Raw genomic sequence first — 27455 nt, forward strand, 5'->3', positions numbered from 1 at the left:
TAAGGAAAATGTTTTCAAACTTAGGGCTAGAACTTGTTTTGCTGAGTTCTGAGTGCTCCAGATTCCAGTTACATTCTGTTGGAGAAATTGAAAGCACAACACTTCAGGTGTTGTAAGTGTCAATACTGAGTAAAAGCCCATTTTACCCATTTTTTAATCTTAGACTAATTAATTATAAGGATTTGGAAAAAGCTTTCTTTTTGTCTGCCTTTATTGAATCTAGTAATAAATAAAAGCACTATCACTTTAAATTTTGGAGGCTTCTTTTTTCACTGTAGTTCCCATGATTTTGCTGGACATTTTTAGAGAGTTGCTGAATATTTTTAGATTAGTAGTCACTGTGGAATTATGTTTTGTGTACAACTCTTATTCTCGAAGCATGAAATTGATACCTAGCTTTATTTTCCTAGTCTTGTGGATATTGAAAGAACTCAGTTTACTTCTTACTAACTTTACTCCACCTGAGAAATATTTTTAAGGGAGTACTTATCTGTTCTGTAGCTTTGAAGATCAGCACAAGAAACTTGGCCTGTGGATACATGACATGGAAGAAAGAATAAGCACAGAAGCATTAGGAGAGAGCAAACAGCTTATTCCTGAGAAGAAAAAGGAGGTGCAGAAAGTGGAAAAGTTCCTGGAAGAGTTACTGAATTCAAGGTAGTATGAAATACATTTCCTAAAATACTCTTACTTTTTCCTCTGCTAAAGCAAGAGTGAAACTAAACTGTTGGGATAAAGTGTGTTTGTGAAAGATAAAGAAAGGTGTTGCAACATAGTCTGTGAAAAGAGGCTGAATCCAGGTACTTCCAGTTTTAAAGAAATTGGAATTTGAAGCCAACTCCAAAATTTGATGTTGATACATTTCTCATTAAGAAAAGCTCATCTTACTTAATTAATAAATGGAAACTGAAAAATATCATCTTAAAAAAAAATCTTAAAAATATTGCTTGTAAAAATAAATCTTAAAAATATTGCTTGTCAAAGCAATAGTAAAAATTACACTTATTATATCCATTTTAAAATGTTCTTTCTGTCCTGCAACACTCAGATCCAAACAGGTTAGCAGAATCCACTTTCCCATATAGCTAACTGTATAAAAGAGCTCAAATAACATCCACATTGGCTGTGAAATCTTTCTAGAATTCAGACTTAGCCAATAGATGATGAAGTAATTGCCTTTTTTAGTACACTGTGGGTTTTCAAATTCTTTTTTTATTATTAGGTTGGTGAAGATAGAATAGAAACAGTAGTCAGTTGTTCAAGCCTCACAGCATGCTAAAAGGAAACACCCTGTCTCTACCTATCCCCTTGAGACTGATGCAAGACATTTTGGTCTGATGTAAATTTCTTGTAATCACAGGGTGTTAGGAAGGGTGATCCAGCAGATTGAGATTAATTGAGGCTGTATAAACCCAGAGTTTTAATCCCTTTTACTGACCCTTGTACTGAACCCCAGAGTCAGTGTCTAATCCTGGACAAATGTCCTGACCTGTCCCTCATGCCTTCCTACCTGTCAAAGACTATAAACTTCTCAGAAGCTCTGACAGGTACAAAAAGGTAGCAGTTCGTATAGAAATGGAAAGTCTGACAGCTGAAAATAAAATTAAGTTAGCTTTTAATTCAAAAGTGCAACACAAAGATTTTAGTGTGATCATTTTGAACACCGAAATCTGCAAGAAATGTCACTGTACACAAGTAAAGATATTAATCAATACACACTGCTTATATTTCCTTTCAGTCTCTCCCAGCTAATTTTTCTGTTAACTATGAACTCTATCACTGGTGGAGTAGGTGATTATGTCAGCAACCTTCATAATTTCTGATAATTGCTATAACAATATCATATGCTTTCTGAAACTGATTTTCAGTCTCCATATTTTGTTTCAGGGAACGTTTTGATAAGCTGTCCCAAATGGCACAGTCTTTAAATGAAGAAGGCCATGGTGCAGGGAGGGAAGTGCGCCTGGCCTCTCAACATCTCACCAATTATCAAAACGTGGTCAAAACTGTCAAGGAGAAGCTGCGAACATGTCAGCTTGCACTCCAAGAGCATCTCGCTTTGGAGGAGGCATTGCAGAGTATGTGGTCATGGGTGAAAGAGGTTCAAGATAAACTGGCGTCATCAGAGAGCACTGTTGGTAGCAAAGCCACACTAGAGAGACGACTGACACAAATTCAGGTAAAGAAGGATACAACTAGAGATTATGCATCAAGGTTAATATTGAGTATGGGCCACATCAGTGGAAAAAGAATATTTTTATATTTTATTCTTCCTACGGTTATGAAGGAGAAGATTAGAATTTAAGGTGTTCTTGACAAACTGGGAGGTGCACTATGAAAAACAGGATGAAGTTTAGTGGAGACGTGTGCCAGGTATTACATTTAATAAGGAATAATGAACTATGAAAATGTGTATTCAGGTCCAAAAAAGCTTTCTAATGGAGGGGAAGCCTTGGAATAATTGACACAGAGAGGCTGTGACATATCCGTCACAGGAGGTCTTCAGGAACAGGTTAGATAAACATCTATTAGGAAGGTCATCAGTGTCGGAGATCCCGCCATGGGCTTTCTCAAGATTTCTTCTAGCTATGGTGCTGTCTTTCTGTGCAGTGCTTGACCTACTCATTATCTACTGCAATGTGAGCAATATCTTAGGATGACCAATGCAGTGAAATACCTGTATGGCTGTGGGAAAAACTGCTGGATCACTTGCACATAGCAAGGGACTGGCACTTACAAGAAAAGGTACCTAGGAATTCATAGCGGGCATGGCTGTAAGGGATAAATGAGGTCAGAGAAGATGATGGTGTCCACTGTTGAAAGAATAACAGCTTTTGCCTCTCAGCAGGTTGCATTTGATATTTTGGCTTATTTTACCTCACAGGAGATCCTCTTACTCAAAGGTGATGGTGAAGTTAAGCTGAACATGGCCATTGGCAAAGGAGAACAAGCACTTAGAAGCAGCAATGAAGAAGGACAAAAGGTGATACAAACCGAGCTAGAGACACTGAAGGACGTATGGAATGACATCATCAGCACCTCGATGAACTGGCAGAGGTAAAACTCCCTGTAAAACATAGGTCAGACCCTGCCATCTTTGCTTACAAAGAGTGGTACCTTACAGCACATAGGAGTCCATTCATTCATTACTGGTATGTGAGGGGAAAGTTGCATCATCAGAGAGAATAAAATTGTCTGAAAAAAATACATCCTTCTATAAAAAAGATGATTTGAACCTATCAGATGAATCAAATTTCATATGAGATGGTACTTTATGGCAATTTAAATAGAAATCATACAAATTCATACAGAGAAAAAGCTAGAAAGGGCTTCCTAAGTTATTGAACCAAGAACATCTGACATTTATCTACCTTTTCCTTACAAAACTCCAGGAAGGCTTCTCAATTCTGTCTTTCATTAGGTTTTAATTTTAAAAAATCCTAATATCCACTCCAAATAATCTTTCTTGCAAATTAAGCTGATTTCTTCTTATCTCAACCTCAGCAGAAATGCAAAGTTTTTCTTATTGCCTGTGTGAGACCATTTTACATATTTGAAAGCCTCCATCATCCCTGTTCTAGGCAGACTGATGTTTCTCAGTACTAATACTTTCTGGACCTCTTTCATCCTTGTTTCTTTTTCAATAGGTTGCAGACTATCACTAGTTTTTCTACATTTTTCTTAAAAGATAATAACTGAAAGTGGGCTGACCTCTTACTGTATTTGAGACCTTATTAATTCTGAATAGAGTATCAGTACTTTTCCATTTCCTTCATACAACACTGTTCTTAATCAACTCTAGAATGAGATTTTCCTTTCTTTGCAGTAGTGTCATATTGTTGAATTTTGTTTAATTCTTTATCCTCTACTATCTCCAAATCCTTTTCCACAGTACTAAGCCTAGGCAGTTATCCCTAATTTTGTATTTGTATATCTGATTTCTCTTTCCTATGTAAAGCATTATTTTCATTATCAAATTCCATCTTTTCAAAAAATTTTTTAAGAACATCTGACATTTAAATCCTGTCATCCAAACTAGCTGCAGCCGCTCCCTGGTTGCTTTCATCTGTGGGTTTTACAAGCACTCTCTGTTCCAACATCCCAGTCATTACCAGATAGAAATGGGCCCTTGGTGAACTTCTGCACGATCCTACCTCCTTAGTTCTCTAATGAAACTAAGTTTTCCCTGCATCAGAAAACTCATGCATCTGCATCAGAAAGGTCATAGATCTGTATTTTAGATATCTGAGTGCTAGGGTATCTGGGTCCTAAATATCAGCTGTGAATGGTGGGAGCCATGATATAGATGAATTGGAGTTTTTAAATTGAAAGTGGTGCCACTTTCTTAATTATTCCAAAATTGTAATACAATTAAATGTAGAAAATTATAATGGGCTGCCTTTAAGATTTCACTCTAATTTCACTCAATTTTTATCATAAAATATTATTAGATTAGGCTAGACCATTACATTTTGAATGAAATCCTTACCACTCTCCTGTCTATCATTAAGTCCAATGGAATGAGAATTACATTCCTCAACACAAATCCCAGAGAAATCTGGTGATCTGCTAGGAGGAGCAATATATAACAGAAGAGAGTATTTCTTATAAATTGTAAATGGGGCTATATATAAGTGATTTGTTTTTCCAAAACTTGCCAGAATATCTATTAATTGTCAATAATTTCATAGGCTGCTGTACATTTTATTACTCTGATCATAAAGAACTCCAGCAATGCTCTGTATTTTACTTTGCTGGACAGGCACTGAAATGTGCTTTTCATTAGTTCAAGACAGATTGCTCATGTAACCTGTGATAGGGAAGCAGTTCTATCAGGTTATATGTAGTAGCCCAAAGAACACAGAAATTCTAGAATAGCTTGGATGCAAGTTGACACAGAAAACTAAAGCAAGATGGGGGGAAAAGCATATTCTAAACATATTATACATGGCTACAGACAGTGTAACAATTAAGGTATAAGCAGGCTCTTTTTTTTCAGACCTTTCAAAAGTTCTCATCCGTACTGTGTACGTTTCTTTTAATGTAAGCTGCCTAGAGTCTGTCATTAGCCAGTGGAATGAATATCTGGAAAGGAAAAACCAGCTGGAGCAGTGGTTAGAGAAATTGGATCACAAAGTCGAACAGCCTTTAGAACAACAGATTGGTCTGAAGGAGAAGTTTGCTCAGCTGGACCACTTCCAGTCTATTGTTTCTGAGATAGAGGACCACTCCGGTGATTTACAGCAACTCATTGAAAAAGCTGTGGAACTGTATGAAAAAACAGAGGATGATTCTTTTGGAGAAGCAGCTCAAGAAGAACTAAAAACACAGTTTAATGACATCACAACTGTAGCAAAGGTAAGACAAAGGCAAAGGCCTCCATTTCAAGTAAAATGTTTAGATATCTGTATATAAGGCTAAAATTATGATTTTCATAATTTTAAAGTAACTAAAGCACTGTGTTTGAATAGTCTTGCCTTTTGTTATGGTTGAGTCTAACAAAAAAGTTGGATGTGGTTTACTAAAATTCACTGGAATGCAAAAAAGTTGTTGGGAATTGTAATTGGTATGGTTATGATTTTTGAAGAGTGAAGGGCATATATTTTATTCCTAGTTTCATATATACAACAATATTTCTGACATTCTTCCAGATTTATTTTCATCTAATTCTTTTTCATTCATTCCTACCACTTTTTTTTTTTTTTTTTTTGCCTAGAAAGGGAAGAATTAAATACCTCCCTGAGCAGAAAATGTATTGTCAGAAAGAGAAATCCTATTGTCAGAAAGATATATGCCCATATTTTGTGGTGTTTCAAGCCACTAAGCACTGCACATGCTATACAGGTATTCTGTTTGGTTTCCAAGGAAAGATACGTAAACTCAACCCGATCATGACAGTGACACTAGCTCTGAGTTAAAATCTCCACCTTCTCAGCTAATGGGAAAGTTTGCATCAGGAAGAGGACACATAATAACAGACTAATGTGAGATTGAAGTGTCTGTATATCAGTTCAGTAATGTGATGGAAATGTGATTTGAGTTTTCATGTATTGAGAATAGAGCTGATGGCCTGTAGGTAATTAATCAATAGTCTATATAGAAAAGACTGCTAAAGTAAAAAAATAAGTGGAAGATCTAACAAATTATCTGTTAGGAAAAATGTTAAATCTAGGGCATATGAATTTACTTTAGTAAAAATCTGCATTTTTCTTACTAAACTTGATAAAGGAAAGTCATTATGTGGAATCATGCAGTTTGGGTTTGGATTTGTGGGGTTTTTTTTTATTTGTGGAATAAGATATGCTATTATTGTCGTTGCTTTATAGCTTTAAACATAGATCATAGATATTATAGCCCTCTCAGATCTATCTAGTCTGTAATTACCATCTATTCACACACTCTTTTATTATGAACTTCTGCTCTCTTTTTTTTAATGGATATAGTAAGCTATGAACTTGGTTTCTAGAGAATCAATGCAGTTTCATCCTCATATAACTCTACTTCTTTCAATGGCATTAAATTGAGCAATACAAAGATTACTACCTCAATTTAATGCTTTTAAACTTGTGTGAAAAGAGTATCATAAGTGACATGGCAGTGTTCTCCTAAAATCCACATGCATCTATAAATTTAATTTCTTAAGCAAGAAAGATGGTTTTGCAGTCTTTCCCTTGGGAGAGAACAGCACTGACTGCAATTGGTAGAAGCCATTGCCACCAGAAGAAACCAACTGAAGTTGCACTTGGCTTCCACTCTCCCCCTCTACTGGTGCTATATTTTGGTGTGAGCAAAGTAAACGGGGGTGTGTGGTTGCCTTTCCTGGGGCTCTTTTGCTTCACTAGGAAGCTATCTATTCTGTTTAGAGTCAGGCACACATGGACGTTTTCTTACTCTGTTGTTGCATAAAATGCATTAAGACGTAAAAACTTTGAGGGTTTACTCTAGGTCATCTTTGTTTAGCTAGTAACCATCCACTGTCTAGCTGGTCTGACACATTCTGAGAAATTATGATTATTTTCAGAGGGAACAGTAGAACTTATTAATCTAACTTAATTTTTAAAAGCATTAGTTGAATGTTGAGTTATTCAAAATTAAAAATAACTGGAGTTTAATTCATAAGTGGTTTAGCTTGAAACTGATTTAAAGACACTTAGATCTAGATTAGAGTATCTGCACAGGAGTAGAAAGCTATTCAATTAGCTCAGTTCACTTTTGGTTGGTTTTGATAAACATTCCTGAGCGTTAGCTCACAAGACTATAAGAACAAATCTACACAGTCAAACCAAAGGCAAATCTAGACCAGTACACTATTTCACCTTTTCATAGTAAGGTAAGCTGGCCCCATTTTAAGCTTACATTAAAAAGTTAAGATGGAGCCATGAAGCTGTCATATATCTGTGTCAGGGAAAGAGTCCTCCAGGGCTGCAAGGCAGGTGGCTGGGGACTGTCACTACTTCTGATCTGATGGTTAAAATGGGACTCAGCACCATAAGAACCTTTTGCACTTCCAAACAGCAGAAGTCCTCCTTTGTGGTCTTTGTATAGGACATCTCTCTGACTCTGCTTAGCATTTATAGACTTGGTGCTTCTAAATAAGAGCTATGTTTCTGGCAGCATGCTGCTCCCTGGGGGGACTCGTGTGATCTATAAGACTCTTTCCAGGGGGTATTGGGCAAAGTGTGCCAGAGTTGCACAGTTGCAGCTTTGACTTCTATTAAATGATACATTTTGTGTTAAAGCATGTGTAAAGTACATTTTTGCATACATTTTCAGAAGGCTTCTTCATCTTTTGCTCCAGCAGAACATGCCTGTCCAGACCAGCCTAAACCAAACCTTGTGCAGGGTAGCCCTGTGTTCTGCTGTTATAAGCTGTGCTCTATTCAGCATTCAAATGGATGCTATAGGGTCAGACCAGTACTCTATACCACTGCATGCTTAAAGCCAGGACAGTATTTAAGCACTTTAATGGTCTTTTTTTTTTCATCTGAACGATAGGAGAAAATGAGGAAAGTGGAAGATATTGTGAAGGATCATTTGCTATACCTTGATGCTGTGCATGAATTCACAGACTGGCTCCACTCTGCAAAGGAAGAGCTGCACCGCTGGTCAGATGCATCTGGAGATACATCAACAATACAGAAAAAGCTGGCCAAAATCAATGTAAGATAAGTTAGCTTTCATGATTTCATCTGCAATTCAGACCCTGTGCTCTAAAATAGGCCAGAGCCAAAAAGTTGTGGGATCTTGTTCTTCGTGTATTTGAAATGGTGATTACATTTCAGTGAGCTGAAAACAAGCTTTCTAAACTATGGTTTGTTTTCGCCTCCCTTCTCATATTAAACCGATGGAGTAAAAGTACAATCAGACCTGAGTTAGCCAGAGCACACATGGAAACAATTTGCAAGAGCGGAAGCCCAGTGGCATCACAGAAGAATGTGGCTTAGCTGATTAATGAATGCTGCTCTGTCCTCATCCCTGAATATGCTTTCTCCATGAGCAGAGTTGTCTGAATCGAAGTCAGAAACAACCTTTCCTGATTTGAATGAAATGGAGATGCATAAAGCAGTGCAAGGATTGTTCTCCCCAAACACGATAGAAATGTATGAGTTGCCTCCCTGTGTATACCCTCCTCCTTACCCTGGCATCCATTTCTAGGCATTTGAGTGCCTAAGCAAGTTACATAGTCCTGAATGCAACATCAAAGCAGACTGCATGTTTTGCTGGTGCCTGATGTTTACGTTCAGACACTCATGCTGGCAACATTTTACTCTGCTCCTAAACATGAGAGGGTGAGCCAGTGAACAGACTACTAGATGAAGATTCAGGATACCTGAGATCAAATGACAGATCTGTTGTACACTCCTGGATAGTTTTCAGTCTCCTTTGTGCTCCAGCTCCCCACGTATAAAATGGGGAAGGGAGGAGATAGTAGTTTCTAACTCGTAAGACTAGCAAGAGAATAAATAACATTACTCTGGCATGCAGTCTTTGGGATTATATTTATATTCTCCAGCTCCTCAAGCTGAAAACTCCCCAAATTCCCTTGTAGCATGTGTGAGATTGAAATAAGACACTGCAGAAAGAATTCACTTCTGAAAAAAAAAAAAAAGAAAAAAAAGACATGTGCAACCAATTATGGCACATCACAGATCATGGGTAGGCTGTAAAATGCTTTTTCTGAGCAGCAGCACGGTTGTGTTTTTACGAGTAGCTACATACCAGGGTTTCTTATGTAAAAGACCACAACCTTAACCTAAGCATCTCAACCTAAACAATAGTTTCAGCCCCTAAAAGAAGTTCTTTCTCCCCTGAGCTTATGCAAGTTTCAGAATCGCCCTTTAATCAACGTAAAGCCCGCACGCTCTCTTGACTTGAGTTTCATTTTCATCCGTCCTCCGGCTGCGTTTCGCGTCCCTGCGCAGCCCGGCCGCTGCCGCCCAAGCCGCTGCTCGGTGCGGGACGCGCCCCGCTGCGCGCTGCGCGCTGCGCGCTGCGCGCCGGCCCCCGCTCGGGCGGCGCCCCCGTTCCGGCAGCGGCGGCGGCGGCGGCGGCGGCAGCGGCAGCTCTGCCGGTTACCATGGCAATGTCGCCTTGCAGGAGCTGGTAGAGACCCGCCAGGTCGGCGCGGGCCGCCTCGGCCGAGTGGAGACGCTGGCTCCCGCCGCGGAGCGCGGCACGACTGCCGGCGGGTGCCAGCTCCTGGCCGCCGAGATGCAGGCCCTGCGGTCGGACTGGAAGCAGTGGGAAGAGAGCGCCTTGCGGAGCCAGCGCAGCCTGCGGGACGTGCTGAGCCAGATGGCCCTGTCGGAGCAGGAGTTCGCGGCGCAGGTCGCGCAGCTGGAGGGGGCCGTGCAGCGGTTCGGCGGGCTGCTGGCCGCTTGGTCGCAGAGCCTGGCCCCCCTCGACGGCCGGCACACCGACGCCGAGGTCGTGGAAAGCTGGCGCAAGGAGAAAGTAAGGTCACATCTCTTTTCCTAGCAGTTTTTCGATTGTCAATGTACGGTGGCTGTGGGCAGAAAACTTCTGCCAAGCGGGACTATCACGTAGAAAATAATAAAAAGTATCTGGGAAAAATCTTTCCATGAAACCCCAACTTTCCAAACTTCTTTTGTCACTGTAATTCTAGCAAGCAGCATTTACCGAAGACGTTTCTCTCCTTGGCCTCTGCTGTACAAGGCTTAGCAAACGCTGCCTGGATCTTAGGTGTTAAAAACAGGGCTTGCCTCAGGAAGTGAAGGAGCTAGCACACCGGCTCGCAACTTCTCTTCCAAGTTGCTCGGTGTTTCAAGCCAGAGTAGCACTTGATCAGGGAAATGTGAAGCATTTCCTAAAAGCCAAGTAGCAGCTGGAGCCATTTCTTACTTACAATTTGTCAGGAGTATATTGAGCTTATACTTTCCGTTTCTTGAAATATCCTTCACATTACGTACATTGAGATCTTGTCCAATATTTAAAGAAGTTGTACTGGAAACTGGTATACTTGCTAATTGCTTTGCTATGGAATGCAGTGGAATTTAGAGAAATAGAGAGGTGGTTTCTGTTCCTGACAGATTGTCTTCTAGCAAAAAATTCCACATGTATGTATCACCCACACACACTTTATATATAAATACCTATATCTTTTCACAACAATCAGTATATATGTTTGTATGTATCTCGACTACTGTGAATCACAGATGTTGAGAAAACACACAGAGTATTTCCCTTTCAGGGTAGTGTTGCAACAAAGCAGTTTCAGTAAAGGAAGAGAGGTGTGTGATGCCTGCTTTCTGACCCTTTGACTGAAGAAATACTCAAAAAAACCCAGAAGACCTTCTCTTTGAACTGAGATTATGAATCTCCTCCTCCGATGTCTGTGCCAAGTTATTTCTGTGGCTTCCCCTTTCATAAAATTCCCTGACACAGATTTATGGAACCTGCTTGCTTGAGTGCCAGTACCTATCTGTACGAGTAACAAAGCTGACATTACATTGGAGCAAATAAGGGTACAAATACACAAAGTCTTCAATGCTTATATATTTTTAAAAAGGAAAGGAAGACATAGAATTGTCATCAACATACAGCAACAATTACCCGACATCTTTTAATTTATAAATGGAGAAGTACTAAATTCAAAGGATATTGCTTTTATTAGTCGTATATATACAGTGTGTATACTGTAGCTCTATGTAACAACACTTTATTTAGATTAGACAGTTGTAAACTTTGTCTAATGAGGAAAATGCAGAGGAATCTCAAGACTTAACTATACATAGCCCTACTATGTAATTTTATTTATAGTTAGAGGAAATGTGACAGTAATCCTTCCAGTTCTGGACCCCAGGGATAGGTCCCATTGTGAACATAAAATAGCACTGCAGCTTTCCATTTCCATTGTCTCACAGTGATTCTGTTGCCATGTAAGTCAAGGCCATGAATTAAAAATGAATTTCCTAATTCTCAGAATTATCAAGCTTATTCTGTTATACTCAAGCTCTGTTCCTTTAGGTATGTGCAACATAACAGCCACAGATCTTGCGCTTGGAATTCAGCAAATTATTTTGGTAATTGTCAGATTCAAAATTAAATCCAAGTGGCTGCAACACTGCTAGCAGTGTTTCTGTATGGAAATATGCCATAGTTAATGTACCCTGTTTTGCAAGTTAATGTTCCTGTTTGTTAATAGGTTATGCCTAAGGCTGTATGTCATCAGAATAATCTTTTAGTAGTTATTGAGGTAGGTTATTTGAAACTGAAAAATTTCATTGAAAACAGGCAATTGTAACCCTGTGCTACTCTTAGGACATGTTTTCTTTACCAGAAAAAAAGCTGTTAGTATTTCATTATGATGATTCCTGCCCTACACAATTTGTGACATCCTGTGTTTAAGTAACGGCCATTGTGTTGTTATTCCTAATGCTTTCAAAAAAAGTCCTGTATGTAGTATAACATAAAGTAAGATAAACAAAAAGTAGTTAGTTTACATTTTTTCCTAAGCATCATGGCTATTACATAATTACTTAATTCAAATGCTGCTTTATATGGCATCAAAACAAACTGGCAGTGTGACTACTTCAAGTTTCTTTTAATTATGGTTGAACAGATTTCTGGTGTATGAGTGACTCAAAGCAGATAAAGTCCATAATACCAGCATGAATAATAAAAGTCAGAGGAGTCCTGAAAATCTGCTGTAGCAAAATATTTTTTCACACTCACAAGAACACATGAAAGTTTGTACACATAATACATCTCAAATGTCTCTAGACTTAATTTTACAGTGCTTCCCTGTGATCTATAAATGTAAACAGATTTCAGTAATGTTAATATAATCAAGCTGTGATTATGGTCTAAACCACTGTTATTCATAGCCAACGCATGCTTGTAGTTTTATTTTTCTCAAAACTGATTGTTGTGTTTTCTCTTCCTGGCAGTTCAGGTACTACAAAGAAGCAATATGTATCTCTCATCTTTTTTTTTACTTTTTCAGAAATGCACAATACAGATCTTAAAAAATTCGTTTCACAGCTCTGGAGACTTTTTCAGGAAAAGGGATATGAAGCAAGCATAGAGTTGCTTGTGGGCAGCAGACACATGAGCTGAATCCCTGGCTTTTGTCCATTTGCTCTTCTTACTAAGTGTGTTGATTGGCTTGCTAGACCCTTGCTAATATTTCTTTTTACTTTCGATTTACATAAAGGGATATGTGTTTATTGCAGAGTTAGTTAATACTTTACAGTGAAAAATCTACTCAGTGAGCATTTTTATCTCTGTAATGTAGATTGTGATATTTTGAAAACCTTCTGCATATATTTTCATGTACATAATTTGTATCTTGCCTGAACATTCAATTTTGTGCTGATAGACTATTACAAACTGTTTACGATGTATATTTTCAATCCTCCTTCTTTTTATATATTCAGAAACATGATTTGGGGACTTCCTTGTCCCACTTCCATGTCCCCGTTCAAATTTGTCTTCACTTTCATATGATCTGTTTCCTAAGTTTATATTGTACATTTCTTCCAGAATGGCACTTAGATTTATCCAAACTAATCCATATGCGCCAAACACTCTGGCCTGCCTGTACTGCAGAACTTCTGCCATGGTGAATGTAACTAGCTAGAAGATTGTCTTTTCTCCCTGGTAGTTTAAGAGGAATGCCACAAGAATTTAGTTTCTAGTGAGACAAGGAGCCAAGTCTGCGCTGCTCATTATGCTGGAGTAGCTGGCGGGATTCCGCAGTGGAGATGCTGTGGACGTCAACAAGGACTGTTTTTGTTGGAGTGGTTATCACACCTCTCCCAGTGACGTAAGCTAAGCCAACAAAAGCATTTTTTCTGTTGGCTTAGCTGTCTCCAAAGCAAGAGTCTTTCCACTGCAGCAATGACAGGCAGTAACCCATTTACTCTCACAGGATTGTGAGCAGCTGTACTTTTACATTATGAAGCCCTTTGTGAAAGAGACGAAGCTGTTAAAAGCTTTGTGCCTAAATTAATTTTTTGGATGCAGCTCAAAAACAGTTTTTATGGAACATGCTAAACTCAAGCCAACAGGCTAATTACATTCATATAAACATACAATTAGTGAATAGCAAATAATATATGTACTTTTATATGTATACAGCTAACTAACAATACCATAGCTCATTTATTAAAATGAAATATATATCTTAAATTGTTCTTTGAGACATTTTGAGCTAAGAAAGTTGAGGTTTCCAGAAATTTGGTCTCTAGAAGCTCATAATTTCAAATAAACTTCTGTAGGTTTGACTGTTAAAATACTCTTGAAAGTAAACATGCATAGATCATAAATGAAGTTGAAATTCTGATCAATTTTGATTCAAAATATTTTTTTTAATTTACTCACCAATATTGTTCATTTGTTTTGCTTTAACAGGAAACATTGGATGCTCTGGTAAAGTCTGAACATATGACAGATGAGATCAAAACTCAGTTAAATGATCTTTGTAGATTTTCCAGAGATTTGAGTACTCATTCTTCAAAAGTTTCAGGGTTGATTAAGGAGTATAACAGGTACACATTCATCTTGTTTATAGTTAATCAATCCTGTGTGTGTGTGTGGGCGTGAGCTGTCTTTTAGGGAACCATTAATTAGAATTTTAGAATTAGATACAGAGGTATACAATGGTTAGAATCATTATTTTGATTTTGGTGTCAATAGAGCTTGTAAAAAGTAGCAATTTGGTTGTTTTTTTCTAAAAGCCAGGCTATGCCACTAAACTCAGCTGAAACTAATGTATATCCTGACCTATTACAAGAGGAATCCTTGTAAGAAGCTGTGAGGTAGCGCTGTGGCCTATTTGTCTGAAGGAGGAACAAGCTATACCAGCCATTTAAGATCTTTTTCTTAATTTTGTCCTTCAGTTTACCCTTCTTTGACTAGCCGGTTCCCTGAAACAGATGAGCTAGCATTTGCTTGCTTTCATGCTTTCTCTCAGGTCATTCTAGCTGATTTACTTGGGAGTAATGACACCTGCATTTCAGACACAAGATTCTGTTGTCTCTTGCAGGGGGTGATAGCATTTGGCTTCTGTAGCTGCAGAAGAAGGGTGTGATGACCCAGATTGATCCCTTCTAAAGTTACAAACTTAACTGAGCCACAGAAGTTAGAATTATAATTGCTGTAGTTCCACGTCCTGTCCCTAGAGAGAGAAAGGGGCTTGCAGAAACTGTTTCTGCTTGGTGCACTAAGTCACTCTCTGGAAACACTTAGACCTGTCATATCTGTGACAGTTGTGTCCTAATTTACGTGCTTCACTTTCAAGGAACTGAAAGCTTTTAATGGATTTCCTGGTGCCTCAGTTAAGTGCTTAAAGTTGGTAGGAGGAATCCGTGTTAACCTAACCTTACCATTATATTTCAGAGAACTAAGTAATAGCATTGTCACCTAACAGAGCCCTGCCTTTTCTCCCTCCCTCGCTCTCTTCTTCTTCCCTGATGTGATAAACCCAGCCTCTGCCTGCAAGCTTCAAAAGGATGTCAAAGCAAAGAGCAGATCTTGCAGCAAAGGTTTCGGACGGCTTTCAGGGACTTCCAGCAGTGGCTGGTCAATGCAAAAGTCACTACAGCCAAATGCTTTGACGTGCCTCAAAATATCAGTGAAGCTTCAGCAAGTCTGCAGAAAATACAGGTAACTCTAGCAGTAAAATATTAGTCTAAGGGAGGACGAATCAGTTTCATATAAAGATCAGATTGAATTGTTTGGTTATTTGTTTGGTTACTATTTTTTGTTAATGTTGTTATTGTCAACACTAAAGGTGACTAATTGCAAGGAAATAAACACTTATTTTTTTCTTTTTTAATCTAGTTTGTTTAGTTTAATTGTTGGGCTACAGTTTGTATGTAGTCATTGTCTCTCATAGTAGTTTTCCTTGTTTGTTTCTTTTTTACAATAGGAAAAAATATGTTTTTAAAGTGGGAGAGTGCTGTAAAATTAGAATGATATCAGAATTGGGACTTAGTACCTGGAATTCTTTCAAAATTATGTAAATATTTTTCCTCATATGTAAGAGTAGAGCCCTTATAGTGGAAGAACAGAGTTAAAATGTATGCAGTGCGAGCAGGCATTTTGAAAGTATATTTTTCACATAAAGCTAAAGCAAGCCCAAACAACTCTGTGGAAAGGAATGCCAATTAAAAGTTTATTTTAATAAAGCAAGTGAAAGCAATACTTTTATGAATTGAATATAATTATAATTTTAACTTAAAATTAGCAAATGAGAATTACATAATGAGACTGTTAAAACTTCAGTTAGATAGTATAACAGCAGAAATTCATATAAATTTCTCAGAAAATACCAAGACCCAAATCACTTCCTCCTCCTTTTGGTAAATTCACTTTCCCTTGCTTAAATGGTTTACTTAAAAGTGTAAACAATACTGTATTAATATATCAAGTCTTTGACTACCCCAAAGTGAGAATATGTTTAGAGGAAATATCAGGGGAAAAAATCCTAGTAGTTTTTGACATTAAACATAAGAGTTTTAGCAAGGTGGGTTTTTTTTTTTCAACAGTGGTAAGGTTTTTTTTCTTTATCACTGGAGCCCCTTCATAGCATAGGACCTTATTTGTTCTCCTCCTCCCTGAAAGCTGCTTTAGATGAAATAAACTTTTTTTGACATGCAGTAACTGCTTTAGGATTTCTAGAGATGTCTTGGTAACCTGTATAAAATTAAAAGTTTATTTTTATTAAAAGTTAATGTTCTGTCTGTTAGCACATTTGACATCATTAAGTCACAAGGCAATGATATCTTTGATTTTAATATAGCCAGAACTTGAACCAAGTATCTCAAAGCTAACAAACCTTTTGCATTCTCTACTAAGACCTCTGGTGTAACACAGAATCAGAACCTGACTTAGTAATTTTTGTATCAAGCCTGTTACTTCTGAACGTGGATGTAACCTTATAATTATAGTTATAAAACTATTTGTGTATCACATAGTCATGATAGTAACAGTTTAAAATATTGGTATTTAAGACTGCTAAATTCCTTTGAGTCCTAAATGCTCACAAAGTCTTTTCATAATTACCAGTTATAAGAACATTATCCCAGTACATTGGAATTTAAAATTCTGGCTGTTTCCTTACATTTCTGTACAATTCTTGCGCATGCATTTTTCCATACACTTCTTGCACACCAGCATTGTGCAAGATTTCCATGAAGAAAAATACTTTCAAACAGGGAAGGTAAATTAAGGATGCAGAGGGATAAATCACACAGCTTAGACGTTGCTCAGGGTCTAAGCATCAGCCCACACCCCTACATGCTTGTTGGAAGTCCAGTGTGGCTGTTGCCCGTGGGCAAGGCTTCAGTCCTGTGTGTGCCTCAGAGTGGGCCCCAGCTCCTGCTGTTACCTGTGCCAGGATACTGGTTCCCTGAAATGAAACTGTTACCACTTTCTGTACCATGGAGATTTAAAGAAGTATAATACCCAACTAAATGACCAGTAATTGTCTCATGAAATGCAGAACATATAGGTAATCCTAGAGTGTTAATATATACATTATTTAGACACATGGCACTTCTGGATTAAGTAGCCATTGTCCCTAAATCCCATAAATATGAACAATATTAAAATGGAATGTACCAAAAGATGAATTAGCATGTTAACGAGCAGAAACAATAAACTCTTATCCCTGTTAAATTTTCTGAGAGGTTGCCATTGACCTTTACTGGGACCCAAAGTCCACTAATTAGCTTCTTTTATTACTATTTTTAGGAATTCTTATCGGAAAGTGAGAATGGGCAACAAAAACTAAACCTGGTAGCATCCAAAGGAGAACTGCTGTGCTCTGTTTTACCAAAGGAGAAGGCTAAAGTTATCCAGGACAAATCTGCTACTGCTAAAGAAGATTGGAAAAAATTTATCACCACCCTCCACCAGAAGGAATCTGCATTGGAGGTATTGAACCAGTCACAGTGGGGAAAGATTGGATCTAAATTTCCTCTTTGCTTTTTGTTTCAAACAGCACAGTTTAGATTTCATATATAGCTGTAAGTGTTTATGATGTGACAGCTAATAAATTGCCGTTTTCAAAAAGTCTCATTCTTCTACTTACATTTTACTTTTGTTTACTTATATCCTTATGACCTGATTCCACTTTGATTTAAGTGGGGTATTTCATGCAGGAAGGGTGTTATTCAGAGTAACTGAAGGTAGCAAAGACAGCAATTGCTTAAATTCATTAACGTGAGTCTCATCAAATATACTGGATTACTGAAACACATTTTCTTTTTTAAGGACTGTTTTAGCACAGATTTCTGACACTGTTGCTGATTGAATACTCCCAGTACAGTGGGTAAATGTTGTCTCTCTTATTGCAAACTGGTGAAATGTAATGATTTATTTGAGCAACTTTTTAAATAAACCCCAGTGCCTTTCTCTGTTCAGAACTCACAATTCAACCAGCACAGAAGGTGAATATTTTAAAAACATAATCTCTTTTAAGGTCATAGGTTTTAAGGTCAAAAGGTCTTAGCTGGAATTCCCTGCATAGTGTAGGAGAACTAAAGTTCCTAGGCATTCCTGTTTCAAACCAGTGCTGCCTAGTCAGCTGAGAAAAAGTTTAAATACATTTAATACATCATGTAGGAAAGCCTTTAAAAAAAAATTTTCACGTAGCAAGGACTTACCTTTCTTCATCTCAGAGTTGACATGGAAAGAAGACGTCCTTAGAGGTTAATCTTTTTGAGCCAAGCATTTTTCAGTCTTATAGGCTTAGTTTTTCATTCTGATGTTTAATTTAAGTGGTAAGGCTATAGCTAAAAAGAAAATGAAATCAGTCTGGGGTAAAAAAAAAAAAATAACTAGGGCACAAGAACTATGCTGTTGAGGTTTCTATTCCATGTGGATTATTTCAGATGCTCTTTTTTTTAATCATGCAGAATAAGCCTACAAGAAAAATATGCAGGCACTGAAGGAATGCCTACATATGCCTTTACACACACGTTTTTATAACCAAAATTTTACACTAAAAATAATATAATCAGAAATGATCCCCAGGATTGGGTTGAACTTAGTCATACATCACCTAGGAATAGTGGCAGCCCATTTAAGGAGGGGTCAGTGTGAATGACTGCAGTCAGATGTCAGGTAATTCGTATCCCAAATTAGCCTTTTTTCAGACTGCCTTAGCTGTGCGAGTTAGATTTACATTGAGTCAAAACTCCTAAGATCTGTAAAGCTTTCAGTTCAGAGGAAATTTGCTTCAGCCTCCCCTGAACTGTGTAGACATATCCTACATTGTTGCTTCTATTTTGCCTCTTAAAGAGGTGCTCTCAGACTTTTCTTTCAGTGTCTGTTTGTGGGATGGGAAGGAGCAGAGCTGGTGTAATTTATTTTGAAGAGTTGTGTGGTGTTTGGCTGCAATTGTATATCCTTTTTGTGTGCTTGATCTGTGTGTTGTGCATTACAGTTATGCCCAGTGCAGTAGGACTGTTGATAAAATTGTGCATGTCTTCCCAGAACTTAAAGATCCAGATGAAGGACTTTGAAGCAACTGCTGAGCCTCTGCAGGAGTGGCTGACCGCAACTGAGAGGATGGTACAAGGAAGTAGCAGTCGGCTCCACGATCTTCCTTCCAAGAGGAGAGAACAGCAAAAGTTGCAGGTGACTTCTTAGAAGCCTTTTTAACACAGCAAGACTTTCTGTCCCATCCTCCTGGCCTCATTGATTCCTTACAAAAGCTTGATCATTCTAGCATCCTGACCTCTAAATAAGATAACTGGTTTCAAGGATTGCTGTTGATGATCCTGTTCCATCAGGTTTTGCATCTCCACATTTCTTATGACACGCTGCTTCATTGCTTTAGCCGTATGGTGTGCCTTTCTCAGCAAGCTTGCCATATGTCACTTCTATTTTTCATGGGGCCTTCATGCTTCTCTATTTCCTGCTTTCTTGCACCCACTCTTAATGTTACCGTGCTTGTGCTTTACAGTCTGTCCTTGAGGAAATAAGCTGCCACGAGCATCAGCTCAACAGGCTAAAAGAGAAAGCTCAGCAGCTGTGGGAAGAGCAAGCTGTCAGCAAAAGCTTTATGCGCAGAGTGTCTCAGTTGTCTTCTCAATATCTTACTCTAAGCAATCTGACAAAGGTAATGCACTCAGCGTATGTGCTTTTAAGCAGTTCATTTGATGTATGTGGGGGAAAAGAAAGACTGAAATGTGAAACACTGCAGTTGTCTTGCTTGTCTGCTGTGTGGTATGTCTGAGCTATCTTGTCTTTCACATTGGCTTTAAAGAGTGGGAAGTAAGGACCTGGATAGTTCCATGGACTGTCAACAAAATGGAATTGTGATTTTTTTTTTTTTTTTCCCAAATGTGTTTTGATTAAAAAGTAAACCCCACCTGATAATCAAAATCAAACCTGATTATTGTATAATTTCAAGCATTGAAGACATTTATTTTTGTGGCACCTGAAAGAAGTATTTTTCAAAACTTAGGGGAGTTTTTTTTTTTTTTACAAAATACAGAACACGGAAAAGTTATTACTTCATTGCATCTTATATTGATGATTAATTATTTGCATTGTCAGCATCTTCATCTAAAACTAATAGAATGGTCTTCTAAAAAAAATTACCTCTTAGTCTGCTTTTGAAGGTTCAAGGGGAGGCATAGGCCAAACTAAAGCATCATGCTAAGAACTGAGAGTTTAACCTAACTGTTTTGCTGAGTGGTACTTGACACACTTCACCATTTAATAGTTCTGCTATCTCTATTGTGTAAACAGATAATCTGTTTTATTGTGTAAACAGGTATCTCTCTTGTGTAAACAGTCCTTCTTTTGGACTGTTATTTTTCACAAAGTTCCAGTCATGAAGGAGGCTTGATGTTGAATTAGGCTTATAGTTACTACAGTAATGAGAATAATTAAGGATATAGGAAGTGTGTTATGGGATAACAATTCAGTTCAGAGAGTATTTATGTTTGGGCAATTGCTAGTTTGTTAATTTCTACTTTTTTTGTGGAAATAAAAATTATAAAGCATATCTAGAGCTGTATGACTTACTGAAATTGATATATGGCTATAATAAATTTTTATGACTGCAAAATGAAAAAGGGGAAGATGCCTGAGTTACTAACATTGGCTTGTGTGGACAGAACTTGTAGGAGATGTCAGGATGAGAAGAAGGAATCTGAGGCAGAGAATACATATGATCCAGCCTGTGAGAGAAATCCTGAAATTCTTTGGATAGCCATGAACGCTTGGGAAAGATCCCTCTCTGTAACTTCCTAAGCCTGTTTCACTGCCTTTACTTTAGTTCTCTGTCACCATGTGAAATACACTCTGCTCTGTATTCCTGTTCACCTCAGGCCTTTTAGCAATGTAACTTGAGCATTTATTTTTGATTCCTATGAGTGTCAGTAATTTTTCAGAAGAATGGTTATGACAATGGGAGTCATTGAGGAAAACAGGTCTTTCTTTTCCAAGTATCAACAAAGTAATGTTACTGCAATGGCATAGATTCACAGGCTTAAATCTGTCTTGTGCATTGACAGATTTCACAAGTTATCTTCAGTTGCAACACTGAAATGGAGTTTAGGTGTGATTTACCAGATGTTTAAGAAAAAGTGAAACTAGAAAACTCTCATCTACTTCAGGTGAGAGGAGACAATTAGTTGAAGCTTCACATTTAGAAAACAAAAAAAGGCATTTCTGAAATTTTCATTTGTATGTTATGTTTGGACAACTTGTTTGTGTGTGTGTATAGGCAAAATTGATTCCATGCTCAAGTAAGTGTACTTGTAATCACCAATGTATGAAGAGAATTTCTGAGTATAGTTTATGAAACTCATTCTAAAGCCCATACGTAGGTATGGGGTAAGCAATCCTTTGAATAGCTGCTGGTGCTAATTGCTGTATGAATTGCAGGAGAAAGTTTCCAGGATGGATAGGGTCGTAGCAGAGCACCAGCAGTTCCTGCACAGTGTCAAGGACCTCCAGGACTGGGTGGCTGATGCAGTTCACATGCTGGACTCCTACTGTCATCCCACTGCAGACAAGAGTGTTCTGGACAGCCGGATGTTAAAGCTAGAGGTATGGAAACAATAGACTCCAAAACCTGCTCTTTTTAGATCTGTAAGAAGAATACAAATATAGGATACTTTATGTTAGTTGTTGCATATTAGTGTAACAACTGTTGTTGTTCAGACACTGATTTTCTATTTATTCAAAATTAACTCTTTTTATAGAAGAAAGAGCTCATTATTAGAAGTTTTCTCTAAGAAGGATATAGGGACCTTTATGACATGGAAAACTGCATATATGCAAATTCTTAAAAGAACTCAAAAGATGTTGTGTAGCTGCTAAAGGTTAAATGGAAGAAGTAGGATATTCACTTCTGTTAGTTTAATATATTATTTCCTAGATCTTACAGGTGATACAGATGATTCCGAACTGCTTTTCCTATAATTGATTGCTTTAAAAATGGTGACTACAGTTAAGAAAATAGCATCTATTGATATCACTGCACAGAAGATGTTGAAGAGCAGTACTCGGAAAACAATACTTTTCATATTATTGACGTTTCAAATTTTAAGCTGTGGCCAAAATATGGACAAGTCCTTAAATTATAAGGATACGTCAAAAAGCAAGAGATTGTAGCAAAATACTAAAATTATATTTTGCCTTTTGTTCTCTGAGTCTTTCAGGTTCATGCTTTCAGGCTTTTCATGATTTTGCATAGTGGTAGAAGCTGTTAGTTTGCAACTGCGCAGCTCCAGGAGCTGAAGTCTCTAAGCTGACGTTGCTGATAGTCTGCTGAGTTTATATGTTGGTACCTTGGTGTTGCAAATAGACCCTAGAGTTGTAGAACTGTATTTTGGCCCTGTAGAAGAGCTTTGTCATCACATCTTGTTTTCTCCATGAATGAATCCTCCTATTTTCCATCTAAATGACATTCCCTTTGGAATGCCAGCTTTTCCACTCAACGGTACCTTCTGATACACTGTAAGTACCTGCACAGATTCCATGAAAACTTCCCTGTCAACTAAGATTGTTTTTAATGGTCTAAACCTACCCTTTGAAAAATCACTTTTTTACTTGTGAAGCCCAGCTGTGAACCCCACTGTCCCTCTTCCAATTGACTGTTTGTACAAGCTGCTAAATTCGATCAGCTCATTTTCCAGTAAAGCCAGTTAGTATATTCATGCCCAGTTAATGATAAAAGTAGAATAATATCCACTCACTTTTTAGGGACTGCTAGCAGTGAAACAAGAAAAAGAAATCCAAATGAAAATGGTTCTGACAAGAGGAGAATCTGTTCTGCAAAATACTTCTCTGGAGGGAGTACCAGTGATTGAACGGCAGTTGCAAACCCTGAAGGACAGCTGGGCTTCTCTTCTCTCTGCTTGCATCCAGTGCAAGAGGTAAAAAGGGTATGAGGTGCAGAATGATGCTTGGTAATACAGCGCTGTCAAAATTTTTGAGAAGTTAATTCCCAGACTTTTATTATTACAGGAGTCAAATTCATGTAAAATGACTGCATGTGCCTAACATTGCAGGTCTAGAGGCCTTAAGTGACATATTCATTTGAAGGGGGGCAAAACTGTGAGGGATCTAAGCTTTGTTAACACTTATTGTCAATATACTCTTAAAAGTGGATTCCATGTTCATAATCTTGTTGTAAATTTTACTTTGAGTTGCACTTGATGCCTTGAATTGTTCTAAGAAATTAGAAGATCTTTAATGGTTGCTCTGTCAAGATCCTCTCTGGTTTTCCACTTGCTAGCATTTCACAGAAGGTACTGTAATTGCAGTGGCCAATAGTGATTCTCAAAGTGATAGAATAAAGAAATACAGGGGAAAAAATGCAGCCTTCTTTGGTGGAGCATCACTAGTTGCAAATATTTTGATTTAAAACACCAAAGGTAATTAAATGTTAGAATGCAGCAATTTTGAATGCATGCAAAGGGACAGAAAATTTCTGGTTCTGAATCTTATGCTTTCAGTTGCATTTTATTTACTAAAGCTAGAACATGTCAGCTAGCTACATAACTTGCAGACCTCCTTAATATTCCAAGTTTGGAAAACTTAATTTCTCTTTATCAGCCAAACAGTGCTCCTAGTTAAAACCTGTAGGGTTTTAACAGCTCTGTCTCAGACTTCTTAGCTTGTGATATATCTTTCTTATAAATATAGTCTAGAATAACTGTATATGACTACATCTCACCGCTTAAATAACATGAGAACCTCTGCTATCACAATAAATATGTATTTTTAAATTACAGTCAACTGGAAGGAGCTCTCTCCAAATGGACAAGTTACCAGGATGATGTTCGTCAGTTTTCCAGCTGGATGGATAAAGTAGAAGCAAGTATGAATGCTTCTGAAAGGCAATATGCTGAACTGAGGGAAAAAACAGCTGCCCTCAGCAAAGCAAAGGTGTGTTTGCTTTACAATAAACAAGTAACAAGCCCATATCACCTTTTAAGCAACAAAAAAGGCTGCATAACTGCAAGATTAGTCTGTGGTCTTGTTTTAATGCTTCCCGTTCATAAATATGTTTTTCTCTTTCTGTTTTGCAGCTACTCAGTGAAGAGGTGTTGAGTCACAGCAGCCTGCTGGAGACGATTGAAGTGAAAGGAAGTGGGATGGCTGAGCATTATGTCACTCAGCTTGAACTCCAGGACCTTCAGGAGCGGTATAAGTTTCTCAAAGACAGAACGAGGGTACAGTTTTTCTTGCTAGAACTCCCTCTTGTTTTGTTGGCAACAAGGAAAAAGATAAGATCTTTTCATTGATCATTTATTTTACTACATGTAAAATATAATAAAATAAATGATCAATGAAAAGTTTGGGTATGGCTGTTTACAGAGTACTTTTACAGAGTAAAAGTTTGGGGACAACTGTAACTTAATGTAACAGAAAGTTATTAGTGTGATTTATCAATCTGTCTTCCTGTACCACTGAGCTCCAGATCTTTTCAGAAAGGTTCTAAAAATCTGAATCTGAAAAAATCATCAGGTGAATAGTGTGAGGAATTCCATGTCAAAAGTCTCATTGACTTCAGCACAGATATGACTGTTTTTGTGACTGAAAAGCTGCAAGCACTTCTGAATCTGTGATTTGCATAAATGTATGTTTTGCAATAAATGAAACCAGTCAATCAGGTAATTCACAAATGGTTGACAACTGTAGAAGCTTACTATTGAACACAAACGTTATTAGCAAGTACTGACTCTAATGTCAAAAGACCCAGCATGATGAGTACTACATTTACTAATAAGTGTTAATATCACAGATCTGGAAAAGATTAGGGCATAGACAGATAAAGACCAAGATGGGTTTTAATGGAAGATACAAGATAAAGAAGCAATAATAAAAGACCTGGTGATACATTTAAGGCCAGGTGATTATCTCCAGTTAACCCAAATTCTTCTGTGGTAATTTAATAATGCCTAATGTATGCTCAGACAACTGTTCGTCATTACAGCAGTGTAGTAAAATTGAATTTTGTTGTCTCAATGATGTCTTTGTCCTGTGGAAAGGGCCAAAATTCAGTTTTTCAAATGCCTAAGTGATTCACTGTTTTGTGGTACTGTCTTCCACAACTGCAAAGAATGCAATGCACTGTCTTTCTTTGGGCCTTCTGCAAATGAACTCACTCAGGTTTGCCAGAGGGATGAGTAAGTCCTGGGAAGTGCTAGTGAATACCTAATATTCCTTTTAGCATGGGGATCCTCTAACCTTTACCTTTTTGTCTTGCACAAATCTATACAGACTGCCTGTATTTGCTCAGCTTGAGCAACAGCATGGGAGCAATGAGAAATGGATGGTAGTTCACAGAGGCAAGAGCTCTGTACCTCTTTCCTCATGTAGCAAGGAGCATCCCTTCTTTCTCTTCCCACCTAATACCCCAGATGACTTTGGTCTTCCCCACTCCCAACTGTGGTGATGATAAGTGTCAAGAGTACAGTCAACCCTCAGAAAGAATTTCAAAGTTCAAAGCAAATAGCTGGAAAGTAAAGAATGGTCAAATCCTGTAGTAATCCTTTAGCCAAGTGGGAAACCTGACAAGTTTCCCCAAGGGTTTGTGGCCCAAGCTTGAGCAGACCAAGACCTGTAATTCCCTGCAGTCACTGTCAAGAGGCAAGAGAACTAGTCTGTCTTTCCCTCTTCCCACTACTGGCCATGGACAGGCCTTGTAAAAGATTGCTAATGCTTCTCTTTTCTTCCTTCCTCTCACTGCCTAGACCTGTTAGGAATAGGTAAAGAAGACAGTAGGTTCGTGGCTGCTGTTTATGAAACTGTTTTCCATTTTATGTAGCCTGCTGCCCTGGGATGCAGCCTGTCTTGCCTCCATCCGAACTCAAGTCCCCGTTCCCATAATTTCTTAGACGGTGTGAATTACATGTAGTATACTTTTCTTGCACATAGAAAGACTAGTCTAGTGCTAATATATGCCACCTTTCCTGCTGTACCCGAGATATGGTAATATTTTAGTGCTGGGTTGTGAAATTATTGTAACTTGCTCACCCACATACACAGAAGACTTGCAGAAGTTTCTCACTGTGCTCTGCAGGAACTACCTGCAAAGGACTTGGGTAGTTTTCAAACCTAAAGGTATTAGATACTCTTAATAGAAGATTATTATTCCATTGGCAAGAAAATTCATCTGAAGAAAAAAATATGCAATTTCTAAGCTCATACTCTTATTAATCACTTGAGTAAAGTGAATTTAAATTGGTATAAAAATTAAGAAGGTCTTTTGTTATTAGACACTAAGGTGTTATTTAAAAGTGATCCCAGATCAAAACTTCAGATCCCAGAAGTCACAAACTTACGTGAAGAACCTTTTAGGATAAGTATCTGTATTCCCACATTTGCCCCCTCTTTCCCCATAATTGATCAAACCATCCTCAGAATCCAAGTACTCTTGAATTCTAGGAAAGCTCAGCATCAGATAGAAACTTTTCACCTTGATGGAAGTCTGGGTTTTATGTTTTCTTGGTTTGATGATACACTAAGATATATATATATATATATATGTATATGTAAATATTATGTATATGTATATGTAAATATATATATGTATATGTAAATATTTTAACAAGCAGGAGGCAGTAACAAAAGCTGAAGGACTGCTTAACTTACATCAAGAGTACCAAAGAAATCTGAAGACCTTTGAAGTATGGCTGGAGAAGGAACAGGAAAAACTTGACTGTTTATCACATCTTGATGGTGATGCCCAGAAACAGGAGGCAACACTCCGAGACTTACAGGTACATAATGTGTGACACCCTAAGTAAAAAAAAGAAATCCTACTTGTAAAATAACAGAATATTATTAATTACCAGACAAAAATTGCATCTCTTTTTTTGTCTCGAGAACAGCTTGGAATCACATTATATATAAGTACTTTGCTGCTCAAAAGTGGTTCCAGTAAAGTCAATGGAAACATTGTCGCTCATTTCCAGAAAGAAGTGTCAGGCCTTGAATGAAATCCCCAGGCATACTAATGCTTTCTTGCAAGTACTGAATTTGTTTTGGATGTTGGCCTACATCTTCTTTTCCCTGTGTTTCACAGAATATTAAAAGTATTCTTTTCATTGGGTCTTCATCTTTTATTGCTTACAGTACAGATGCATCTACTTCCAGTCAGTTCCAGTCATGTAGGCTAGCTGCCATGGTGAGGTGGGAAGACTATTACTGAATCACTTAAGTGACAGTGAAAAGTGAACCTGTAGTACTTCAGTAATTTCCCAGTTATGATCTTAAGATGGCTTAAAATACTTTCATACCTGTTGTTGAATTAGCAAAAGGTCTGTACTTGAGTTGTCAAATATTTATTACTTTATTCAGGTTACTGGGAAGGTCTTTGTATGATCAGGGACTCTGCATATATGTCTTGTTATTATAGTTTACTTTAGAAAATCTGAATCCATTTTGAAAATCTGAATATATATCTCAAATATAAACCAAGACAACAAGCAACTGTATTTTGTTAAGGTAAT

General features: G+C 37.8%; 1 protein-coding gene across 2 annotated transcripts in view; it reads left to right on the forward strand.

The window, feature by feature from the left end:
* SYNE1 (spectrin repeat containing nuclear envelope protein 1) overlaps positions 1-27455 on the forward strand; it is a 270199-nt gene that overhangs the window by 94437 nt on the left and 148307 nt on the right. The window contains exons 49-64 of one of the 2 annotated variants that reach the window (XM_072856086.1): positions 502-657; positions 1888-2179; positions 2885-3057; positions 5049-5358; positions 7996-8160; positions 9598-9954; positions 13876-14012; positions 14952-15129; positions 17221-17403; positions 18967-19110; positions 19439-19594; positions 21373-21537; positions 22696-22868; positions 23730-23883; positions 24027-24170; positions 26559-26723. In XM_072856086.1, coding sequence (XP_072712187.1) covers positions 502-657; positions 1888-2179; positions 2885-3057; positions 5049-5358; positions 7996-8160; positions 9598-9954; positions 13876-14012; positions 14952-15129; positions 17221-17403; positions 18967-19110; positions 19439-19594; positions 21373-21537; positions 22696-22868; positions 23730-23883; positions 24027-24170; positions 26559-26723 — 3052 coding nt within the window. Of the gene's footprint in view, positions 1-501; positions 658-1887; positions 2180-2884; positions 3058-5048; positions 5359-7995; positions 8161-9503; positions 9955-13875; positions 14013-14951; positions 15130-17220; positions 17404-18966; positions 19111-19438; positions 19595-21372; positions 21538-22695; positions 22869-23729; positions 23884-24026; positions 24171-26558; positions 26724-27455 lie in introns of those variants that run through there. The other variant, XM_072856087.1, reaches the window with a different exon arrangement.

The sequence above is a fragment of the Ciconia boyciana genome, chromosome 3 (assembly GCF_034638445.1).
Source record: "Ciconia boyciana chromosome 3, ASM3463844v1, whole genome shotgun sequence".
Lineage (NCBI taxonomy): Eukaryota > Metazoa > Chordata > Aves > Ciconiiformes > Ciconiidae > Ciconia > Ciconia boyciana.